This window comes from Urocampus carinirostris, chromosome 6, assembly GCF_059441175.1.
Source record: "Urocampus carinirostris isolate Australia breed hairy pipefish chromosome 6, RoL_Ucar_1.0, whole genome shotgun sequence".
In the NCBI taxonomy this organism is placed as follows: Eukaryota; Metazoa; Chordata; class Actinopteri; order Syngnathiformes; family Syngnathidae; genus Urocampus; species Urocampus carinirostris.
In genome coordinates, this window is record NC_142354.1 from 8,258,820 (window position 1) to 8,270,899 (window position 12,080).

At 45.5% G+C, this 12,080-nt stretch overlaps 1 protein-coding gene across 3 annotated transcripts in view; it reads right to left on the reverse strand.

Moving 5' to 3' along the window:
• Positions 1–12,080, reverse strand: part of lamb3 (laminin subunit beta 3) — a 53,118-nt gene that overhangs the window by 39,638 nt on the left and 1,400 nt on the right. For all 3 annotated transcript variants that reach the window (XM_088337721.1, XM_088337719.1, XM_088337720.1), the window contains one exon: positions 9,186–9,340. In XM_088337721.1, the coding sequence (XP_088193847.1) occupies positions 9,186–9,340 (155 nt within the window). The remainder of the gene's footprint in view (positions 1–9,185; positions 9,341–12,080) is intronic.

Sequence of the window (12,080 nt, forward strand, 5' to 3'; positions counted from 1 at the left end):
TCGCGGGCCAGATTCAATCCCTAAGCAGGCCTGATCCGGTCTGCGGGCCCCCTGTTTAACACCCCTGGTCTAGTCAAAAGAAATGCAAAGAGTAATCTACAAACATTTTAAAAAGTACATTTAAACAAACTATACAAGATGGTGAATTCTGAATAAAGTGCTGTCTGGATTTTGGGCTTTTAGTTTTTAACTTTGTTGCTTTTGGAACAGTTTGCCAATGTGACAAACAAGCACGCTATCAAACTGTGCCAGTTTGCTGAGATGCAAACTAGTAAAAATCAATTTCCATTGGAGTAAAGGTAATTCACCGTGAAAAGGATTTAGTTGAATACTCTCAGAGAAATATCTGAGATATTCTCAAATATCAAATGATGTAGTAGAAAGTGGAGAAAGCATTCTACGTGTCTGTCATGATTACTGATCCGGCACCAACTGCCCCGGACTCTGATTGGCTTCCTGTCCCTATTTACACCCACTCCTTTCTCTCACCTGTTGTCAGTCCGTCTTTGAACCTCAGTTTACTCTAGGCAAGATTTTTTCGACCCTGACTCACTCCTGTTTTTGTTCCCGTCTGTGACCCGTTTTTTTGATCTTGACCACATGTACTCTCCTCCCCCGGCTTTCGACTCGTTGCCGACCTCGACCAAGTTTGTGCTCTCCTGTCCCGGCTACTGACCCGTTTTTTTCCGTTCCCAACACCATCATCGCTCGCCACGGAGGTGCCACCTCTGCGTTCAGAGCGACCTGCTTCCCGCGACCAGCGACCAGCTTTATTGTCATGATTACTAATGTAAAGCACCTGTGCCCGTTCCTTTGGCGCCAACTGTCTCGTTATTGTCATGATTACTAATGTAAAACACCTGTGCCCGTTCCTTTGGCGCCAACTGTCTCGGACTCTGAGTGGCTCCCGGTCCCTATTTAAACCCAATTAATTCTGTCCCCTGTTGTCAGTCCATCTGCGAACCTCAGTTTACTCCAGGCAAGCTTTTTTCCACCCTGACTCCCTCCTGTTTTTGCTCTCGTCTGTCCCCTGTCTTCGACCCGATTTTTTTATCTTGACCATGTCTACTCTCCTCTTCTGGCTTTCGACTCGTTGCTGATCCCGACAACGATTTTTGCTCTCCTGTCCCGGCGACTGACCCATTTTTCCGTTCCCGACACCGCCATCGCTCGCCACGTAAGTGCAACTTCCGCGTTCAGAGCGACCTGCTTCCCGCAACCAGGGGGTCGTGGGTGCAATCCTTTCCTTTCTTCCCAATAAAACTGAGAGAAGCATAATGCATGTGGGTCCTGTCTCTGTTCCTGACAGTGTTATCTAATTAGTCAGCAAAGATTTTTTTATTTTGCTAACTGCACCCAATCATTGTTGATCTTTATTGTTTTCCATTTGTATTGACTTCAAGATAAAGCAGAGCGGTCAAAGTCACACAAGGAAAGAAATTAAATAGGAGCGCAAAGGAGAAAGACAGAGAATTTACACACCCAACATAGTTATTGTTCCCTCGGGCCACGTGCGGAATTTTTGAACCTATGCCAAACGAATGAGGTATCTTGGCTGCAAAACAATTTTCCTTCAAATTATTTGCACAAGTGAGCTCCCTAAAAGAAGAAAAAACTTGCAGGTGGCAGACAGGGAATCCAGGAGAAAACAAAATCTTAACTCAGTAGCAGAAAACTCAAAGTGAAGTGGACCCCCGGGATAGCGTGACCCCGCCTTGCGACGTTTTCGCATTCTGATCCCCACCTCAGAATGGATTTATATCATATCTCAGGGACTGGGTGAGCAAAGCGGGGTCGGAAACGACTCCTAAGCCAAGACGGGAGAGTCGACGTCGTCCAGATCAAAAACGGGTCGTAAGCCGGGACGGCAGAGCAGACGTGGTCGGGATCAAAACAGGTCATAGCCGGAGATAAACGGGAGCAAAAAACGGGACAGGTGGGAGTCAGGTTCGAAAAGGCTTGCCTAGTGTTAACTGAGGTTCGCAGACGGACTGACAAAAGGGGATAGACAGGACTGGGTTCAAATACAGGGAGCCGATCAGAACCCGCAGCGGTTGGCGTCAAATGAGCGGGCACAGGTGATTCACATCAGTAATCATGACATTCTTCAAAAAAACAAAATGAAATATCTTTAAACTAGAAAAAAAAACTCAAAATCAGCCAGTAAAATGTATTTTATGAAGTATGGATTTAGACAAGGTGGTTAGCGCGTGTGCGGCACCGTTCTGAGGTCATGAAATTGAACCCCCTGTGTGGAGTTTTCATGTTCTCCCCGTGCTTGCGTGGGTTTCCTCCGGGCGCTCTGGTTACCTCCCACATTGCAAAAACATGCATGTCAGGTGAATTGGCCGGTCCAAATTGTTCCTCAGGTGTTAATGAGCGAGTGAGTTGTCTGTCTCTCTGTGCCCTGCGACTGGCTGGCAACCAGTTGAGGGTGTCCCCTGCCCACTGCCCGAAGACAGCTGGGATGGGCTCCAGCACCCCCGTGACCCTACTGAGGATAAGCAGTTCAGATAATAGATGGATGGATGGATTTAGACAAGGAACATATATCTACTGAAAGATATCGCCCCCTGTTTTTTGCTGTCATTTCCGGAGATTTATCCTTGTCAGCCCCCCCCCCCCCCCCCCTTTTTTTTCTAAACAAATTTAATCAATATGTCGGTCAGTTTGCTTATGAAATAATTGTATTTAATTAAGGATTCGACATTATGAATTATTGTTTAAAAAGGAAAGTATTTGTATAAAAAAAGCAGTAAAAACAAGTAGAAACATTATAATGCCCGCAGGCACAAGCACGACGTCACTCTAGAGCACTCCCCCTACCCTTCATTCCTCCTACCCAATGTGTTCCGCCCTGTACATCTTTGCTAAAAGTATGATAAAAGCAGATAGGCGTGGTGGAAAATTAAGCATATGGGTTCTATGAACAACGTTGGGCAATGTTAATACATATTTATAAGAGAAAATATTTAACTTAACTGGGTGGCATTGGCTCAGGAGGTAAAGCGCTCGTCTTGGGATCAAGAGGTCGCAGGTTCGATTCCCGGTTATATGTTGAGGTGTCCTTGGGCAAGACACTGAATCTCTAATATACCTGATAGCAGGTAGTTGCCTTGCACGGCTGACGCTGCTTTCGGGTAGTTAGTGTGTAAAAGGAAAAAGTGTGAAGCACATTGTAAAGCGCTTTGGGAGGTCTTCATTGACTTGAAAAGCGCTATACAAATGCAGAACATTTACCAATTACTTTCTCTTTCTCTCTCTCTCTCCTTTTCTTTCTCTTTTTCTTTCTCTCCATTTCTCTCCTTTTCTTTCTCTTTTTCTCTTTTTTTTTTCTTTCACTCCAATTCTCTCTTTTTCTTTCTCATTTTATTCTCTCCATTTCTCTCTTTCTTTCACTCTTTCACTCTCTCCATTTCTCTCTCTTACTTTCACTCTCCTTCACTTTCTCTTGATTTCACTCTCCTTCACTCTCTCTTTCTTTCACTCTCTTTCTCTTTCTCTCTGTCTCTCTCTTTCTTGCGTTCAAGAGGTCACAGGTTGGATTCCTGGCTCCTCTGTGTTATATGTCGAAGTGTCCTTGGGCAAGACACTGAATCCCTAATGCCCCCAATAAGCAGGTAGGCGCCTTGCATGGCTGACGCTTGCTATCGGTTAATGTGTGTAAGGGAAAAGTGTGAAGCACATTGTAAAGCGCTTTGGCAGGTCTTCATTGACTTGAAAAGCGCTATAGAAATGCAGACCATTTACATTTAACTTTCAACAATCTTAAGGACACCTCAAACAACGCATCACACTCTTAAGACAAAAATATTATACAGTTGGGACAACTAATCGCTTGATCTACAGCTAATGAATCATCAACGACGTAAATAACCTTTTTCTGGACCAGAAGGAGACTGTGGAACATTTTCAGCGATCTAAGGCAGTAAGAGAAATGACTCAATCGTAATGTCTTTTTGATTTCAAAATGGCTTGGAAATTTTTGGTGTCGCAGAGTCTGCGAAAGGTCTGCCGGAGTCTTTCGGACAAAGGTTGCCGTTGCGACACGGCCTGGCACCAAACCCAGACTGACTAAAGGGGCATCGAAGAGTCCTGCCAACTGGACCTCGACCTCACTTGCCTCCACTCTGGGTCGACTTTGGTAAACTGATACCTACACAAATGTTTGCCAAAGTAAGATAATATTCCATCACATAAATGAATATTTTCATAACCCATTTGATGAGTTCTCATTTTTCATAACTATGAAGTTGACAAAAGCTGGTGTAAGTGGCTAACTTTAGCAGCTAGCGAGGAGAAGCTACAAAAAGGCCAGTAAAAGAGTGCATGAGCAAGCTTTATTCATGCCGAGCAACTAACAATAACAACGTCAGCGAGCAGTGAGCCAAAGCTTGTACCCTCCTGGCTAAAAAAGAATCTGTGAAAAAAAGATGTCTAAATCACAGAACTCTACAAGGTTCACTTGCATGTCCAAGTGCGGAAGGATGAATGACACTGTGGACCATAATATCTTACTAGAAATGGTTTGAAAAATGGATTGGTCTCTCAGGAACCGTCCTCTTATGGTTCAGATCCTACCTCTCAGATAGGACGCACTGTGTTAAATATGGTGAAATGACATCTGAGCCCTTTAGTGTTACCTGTGGTGTTCCGCAGGGTTCAGTACTTGGCCCCCTTCTTTTCAGCATTTATATGCTTCCATGAGGCAATATTATTCGCAAGTACAATATCAGTTTTCATTTCTACGCGGATGACACCCAACTATATCTTCCGATGGAGGAATCTGCCACACTAAACTGTGGAAATTTGGAGGCCTGCCTCACTGAGATAAAAGAATGGATGTCACTCAACTTCTTGCGCCTTAAATCTGAAAAGACCAAAATGCTAGTTATTGATCCATCTAAATGTCGTGACTTGTTTTCACAAATGTAATATCACCCAGAGTGACCCCGATCAGTCCTTTCAAACGCACGTGAAGAATATGACTATAACAGCTTTCTTCCATCTTCGCAACATTGCGAAAATTCATCCTATGCTGTCTCATTATGACGGGATCCCCTGATCTAAAACCTACATAAGGGCAATGAAAAACTCAAACACCTCAACATGAGGAAAATGAAGAAACCTTGAGAAGGGAACACATGAAATGTTTGGATGGGTTATTTTTTTTTTAGCAAACCTTGACAAATAAATGAAATAAACCCATCCATCCATCCATCCATCCATTGTCTTCCGCTTATCCGAGGTCGGGTCGCGGGGGCAGCAGCGTTAAAAGGGAAGCCCAGACGTCCCTATACCCAGCCACTTCCTCCAGCTCATCCGACGGGACCCCGAGGCGTTCCCAAGCCAGCCGAGAGACATAGTCTCTCCAACGTGTCCTGGGCCGCCCCCGGGGCCTCCTGCCGGTGGGACATGCCCGGAACACCTCCCGAGGGAGGCGTCCAGGAGGCATCCTTATTAGATGCCCGAGCCACCTCAACTGGCTCCTCTCAACGCGGAGGAGTCCCTCCCAGATGACTGAGCTTCTCACCCTATCTCTAAGGGAGAACCCAGCCACCCTGCGGAGGAAACTCATTTCGGCCGCTTGTATCCGGGATCGAGTTCTTTCGGTCATGAGCCAAAGTTCATGACCATAGGTGAGGGTAGGAACGTAGATCGACTGGTAGATCGAGAGCTTTGCCTTTCGGCTCAGCTCCCTCTTCACCACGACAGACCGGTACAGGGTCTGAATGACGGCAGACGCTGCACCGACCCGTCTGTCGATCTCCCGTTCCATCCTACCCTCACTCGTGAACAAGACCCCAAGATACTTGAACTCCTCCACTTGGGGCAAGACCTCCTCCCCGACACGGAGGGAGCATACCACCCTTTTCCGACTGAGAACCATGGCCTCGGACTTGGAGGTGCTGATCCCCATCCCGGCCGCTTCACACTCGGTTGCGAATCGCTCCAGCGAGAGCTGAAGATCACGGGCTGAGGGAGCCAACAGCACCACGTCATCTGCAAAAAGCAGTGACGCAATGCTGAGGCCCCCAAACCGGACTCCATCCCCGCCAAGGCTGCGCCTAGAAATTCTGTCCATAAAAGTTATGAACAGAATCGGTGACAAAGGGCAGCCCTGGCGGAGCCCAACCCTCACCGGGAACGAATCCGACTTATTGCCGGCAATGCGGACCAGACTCTGGCACCGGGCATACAGGGACCGCACAGCCCGGATAAGACTGTGCGGTACCCCATACTCCCGAAGCACCCCCCACAGGGCCTCCCGAGGAACACGGTCGAATGCCTTCTCCAAGTCCACAAAACACATGTAGACCGGACAGGCAAACTCCCATGCACCCTCAAAGACCCTGAAGAGTGTATAGAGCTGGTCCAGTGTTCCACGGCCAGGACGAAAACCACACTGTTCCTCCTGAATCCGAGATTCGACTTCCTGGCGGACCCTCCTCTCCAGTACCCCTGAATAGACCTTACCAGGGAGGCTGAGAAGTGTGATTCCCCTGTAGTTGGAACACACTCTCCGGTCCCCCTTCTTAAAGACGGGAACCACCACCCCAGTCTGCCAGTCCAGAGGCACTGTCCCCGATGTCCACGCGATGTTGCAGAGGCGCGTCAACCATGACACGCCCACAACATCCAGAGCCTTAATGAAGTCTGGGCGGATCTCATTGACCCCCGGGGCCCTGCCACCGGGGAGTTTTTTGACAACCTCGGTGACTTCAACCCCAGTGATACGAGAGCCCAACCCAGAGTCCTCAGGCTCTGCTTCCCCAGAGGAAGACGTGCCGGTGGAATTGAGGAGGTCTTCGAAGTACTCCGCCCACCGATTCACAACGTCCCGGGTCGAGGTCAGCAGCGCCCCATCGGCACTATACACAGTGTCGATGGCACACCGCTTCCTCCCCCTAAGACGTCGGATGGTGGACCAGAATTTCCTCGAAGCCGTTCGGAAGTCGGCTTCCATGGCCTCGCCAAACTCCTCCCATGCCCGAGTTTTTGCCTCGGCAACCGCCAAAGCCGCATTCCGCTTGGCCAGCCGATACCTGCCAGCTGCTTCCAGAGTCCCACAGGCCAGGAAGGCCCGATAAGACTCCTTCTTCAGCTTGACGGCATCCCTCACCGCCGGTGACCACCAACGGGTCTGAGGGTTGCCACCGCGGCAGGCACCGACTACCTTGCGGCCACAGCTCCGATCAGCCGCCTCGACAATGGAGGCGCGGAACATGGTCCACTCGGACTCAATGTCCCCCGCCTCCCTCGGGACATGGGCGAAGTTCTGCCGGAGGTGTGAATTGAAACTTCTTCTGACAGGAGATTCTGCCAGCCGTTCCCAACAGACCCTCACAGCACGCTTGGGTCTGCCGGGTCGGGCCGGCATCTTCCCCCACCATCGAAGCCAACTCACCACCAGGTGGTGATCAGTTGACAGCTCCGCCCCTCTCTTCACCCGAGTGTCCAGAACATGCGGCCGCAGGTCCGATGAAACGATGACAAAGTCGATCATCGAACTACGGCCTAGGGTGTCCTGGTGCCAAGTGCACATATGGACACCCTTATGTCTGAAAATGGTGTTCATTATGGACAGACCATGACGAGCACAGAAGTCCAATAACGAAACACCACTCGGGTTCAGGTCAGGAGGGCCGTTCTTCCCAATCACGCCCTTCCAGGTCTCACTGTCATTGCCCACGTGAGCGTTGAAGTCTCCCAGCAGTACGAGGGAGTCCCCAGGGGGCGCGCTCTCAAGCACACCCTCTAAGGACCCCAAGAAGGGTGGGTACTCCGAACTGCTATTTGGTGCATAAGCACAAACAACAGTCAGGACCCGTCCCCCCACCCGAAGGCGGAGGGAGGCTACCCTCTCGTCTACCGGGGTGAACCCCAACGTACAGGCGCCGAGCCGTGGAGCAATTAATATGCCCACACCGGCTCTGCGCCTCTCACCACGGGCAACTCCAGAGTGGAAGAGAGTCCAACCCCTCTCGAGAGGACTGGTACCAGAGCCCAAGCCGTGCGTAGAGGTGAGTCCGACTATATCTAGTCGGAATTTCTCAACCTCACGCACCAACTCGGGCTCCTTCCCTGCCAGAGAGGTAACGTTCCATGTCCCAAAAGCCAGTTTCTGTAGCCGGGGATCGTCGCGCCAAGGAAATGAAATGAAATAAACCATTTTTATTAAAAAATCAGTTTAGCAAAACTGAGAATGTCCCCACAACCAAACATAATGAAATAGCTGGACGAAAATTGCAGACATTAATAAAAAGGCGATTTTACTTTATTGCTAGTGGTTGTTTTGTGATTTTAAGGTTCTGTTGGTAGTATACAAAATCATGCATGGACTTGCTCCCTCATTTGTTTCAGATTTAATTTCCCCCTATGTTCCGGTCCGGAGCCTTCGCTCAGAAAACGCTGGTCTGCTAGTAATCCCAAGAGCCAAGAAGAAATCCACAGGTTCGAGGGGGTTCTCCATTCGGGCCCCGGTGCCGTGGAATGCTCTTCCCCCTGAGATTGGATCTGCAACCTCAGTGGAAATCTTTCAATCTAAGCTTAAAACACACTTCTATTATATAGCATATGAATAACCAATATTCTATGTTGATAATATCTGTGTATTATTTGCCCTCATGTAGGTTTTAGATCAGGGGATGGTGTCATAACAGTCTGTAGTTTGCAATAGTCTTTGCTCTGTGCAGCCCTTTGAGACACTTTGTGATTAAGGGCGTCACAAATAAACATGACTTGACTTAACTTTAGCAGCTAGCGGGGAGAAGCTACAAAAAAGGCTAGTAAAAGAGTGCATGAGCAAACTTTATTCACGCAGAGCAACTAACAATAACAACGTCAGCTAGCAGCGAGCCAAAGCTGGCTAAAAAAGAATCTGTGAAAAAAAAGCGTTTGATGTCTAAATCACAGAACTCTACAACGTTCACTTGCATGTCCAAATGCGGAAGGATGAAGCAGGAGCTGCGAACAATAAAGGTGAGGCGTAGCCTTCAGTCAAGTGGCAAAGAGAAGTGGCCAGAGAAGGAAACAAAAGAAAAAGTGGAAGATGACCGAATCACGAAACGACAAAGAGTGGGGAAAAAAAGTAGAAGATGCCTGAATCAGGAGACTCGGCAACTGTCACTCTTGGGGCTCAGCCGTACGCAGTATTTTTCCCTTAAGTCCTCGTCAATAGTTACCTGTTGGTAGGGCGTGCAGAAGACTTCAGGCCCAGTCAGTCCACACGTGGACGAGGCGTGGAGCAGGTCGGCCCGACCCACCAGGAGGTCGCTACTGCGGGGGTAGCAGGCTCCTCGGGAGCAGTCCGTCTGGGCATGGGACGATGCAGCTACAGCTGAGCAAAAAATATTCAAATTACTATTATCAATTGCACTGGAGTAGAAGTAAACTATTATAGTCGGCTTTTTAAAATCTGATATATCTCTACCAGTCCATCTCTATGCATCCATCTCCATTAATCAATCTCTCAATCTCGCTGCCTAACGTGCATGACTCCCCATTTCCCGTAAAATAAAAGGCTTGTGTGAGAACGTCACGCGTTTGGGTCCTGATCCTGTTCTGGTTCTTGACAGTCTTTATTTATCCAAGTCAAATCAGCTATCACTTAATCTCCATCCATCTGTAGGTCTCCATTCATATCCATTTCTATCCATCCATCTCTATTATTCCATCTATCTCTTAATCCATTTATCTATATTTATCCAACGCTATCCATATATCTCTCATCTATCAATCCATGTCTATATATCCCTACCAATCATTCCATCTCCATCAGTCAATTTCTATCCAATATCCGTCTCGATCAATACTAGTTTTGATCCATCTATCTCTATAAATTCATCCATATTTCCTTTCATCCATATTTATAAAACTCTATCCATCTACTGATTTTTATTTATCCATCTATCCTCCATTCTCTATCGATCTATCTTTATTCAACTCTACGGTGTTTTCAATGACAATTCTATTCTATTCTATTCTATTCTATTGTAGCCAAACAGTATGTTTATCAGTAATGGAAGCACAGTGGAGCATTTACTCAAAACATTTTTAAAAAAAGGTCAAAAATGGAGAGATATTATTTGGAATAGTTTAGCCACATTTATAATTGTTTTTTAACAAAATAACCCAATTTTGGGGTGTCGGTTAAAAAATGACTAACAATAGATCTTAATTGTTAAATTTGTTATGGAAAAAAACTATTTTTTGGGTGCTTTGAAATGAAATTACGATTTTGGCTTGTTTGTTATTTTCAGTTATTATAATTTATATATATAAATATATATTATATATATTTTTTTTTTAACCAAAATTCTTGGAGGGTCGGTTAAAAGAAAATTAAACCCTTTTTGGATTTTTTTAAAACAAAATGACCCATTTAAGGGGGTCTGCCTTTTTTCCCTCGCTGTGCTTTTTTTGGGTTTATTTATATCTTTATACCTTTCACTTTTTGTTTTCCCTATTTTCTCACTAAAATTTGACTCTGGTACCCTAAAGATTTTGTGATAGTGAGATCATATTGGATGCCTTTTCTTGTGTCATCTACATCCCTAAGGATATAGTGATTTCACAGTCGATTTAGGCTTAATGTGCTTGTATTACTTTATTAATATTATTATTGTTGTACTGGGGCTATGAATGTGCTACTGTTTATTAGAGCACTTGAATTTACGTTTATTATTTTAATGTACTTTTAAAATAAATTCATTTCTTTGTTGATTGGATCATATTTGGCATTTGGATTATATTTAAACCAAGTTACATATTTAGTTTTTCCATATTTTGCTAAAAGTATTCCCGTTCCAACAAAAGTATTTCATATAGCTGTTGCTATATTTTACTAAAATTTTACTATCTTTTGTTGTTTCGTGTTCTGTACAGCCCTTTGAGACTTTTTGTGATAAAGGGCTATACAAATAAATATGACTTGACTTGAATTAATTTGACTCTATCAATCCATCTCTAGCAATCTGCTCATCTCTATCAATCCATCTGATCAAATGCATTTCAATCTATCTATCTCTGTCCATGTCAAGTCAAGTCATATTTGTTTGTATAGACCTTAATCAAAAAAGGGCTGCTTGGGAAACCAACAGGAGGGCAAGGAAAACCCAATAACCTTGGAGAAGGGGACACACATGAGGTCATCCCCTTTCCAGGATGACCAGGCTGCAGTAGATGATGCAAGCCCATAAATACATAGTTAACAACAACATTAGTTATTAAGTAATAACAGAGGTCATGCTAAAGCCAACCATTCGACAATCCAAATCCATCCAACTATATCCATGTATCTCTCATCCATCTTTCTTTTCATCCAGCTGTATCCATCCAGATCTATCGAGCTTACCATCCATTAATATATACATTGAACCTTCTTCTATAGATCTACAGTCGTATGCAAAAGTTTGGGAACCCCTGATCATTTTCAAGATTTTCCTTCATAAATCATTGGTTGTTCGGATCAGCAATTTCAGTTAAATATATCAAATAGCAGACAAACACAGTGATATCTGAGAAGTGAAATGAAGTTCATAGGATTTACAGAAAATGTGCAATAATTGCCTAAACAAAGGCAGGCAGGTGCATAAATTTGGGCACCCCAACAGAAAAATTACATCAATATTTAGTAGATCTTCCTTTTGCAGAATAAAATGCCTCTAAACGCTTCCTATAGCTTCCAATGAGGGTCTGGATTCTGGTTGAAGTTATTTTTGACCATTCTTCTTTACAAAACATCCCCACTTCAGTCAGGTTTGACGGTTTCCGAGCTTTAAATCACACCACAAATTTTCAATAATATTAAGGTCTGGGGACTGAGATGGCCATTCCAGAACATTGTTGTTGTTCCTCTGCATGAACGCCATAGTAGAATTTGAGCAGTGTTTGGGGTTGTTGTCTTGTTGAAGTATCCAGCCCCGGCGCAACTTCAGCTTTGTCACTGATTCTAGAACATTGTTCACAAGTATCTGCTGATACTGACTGGAATTCATGCGACCTTCAACTTTATCAAGATTGCCAGTACCTGCACTGGCCACACAGCATGATGGAACCACCACCAAATTTTACTGTGG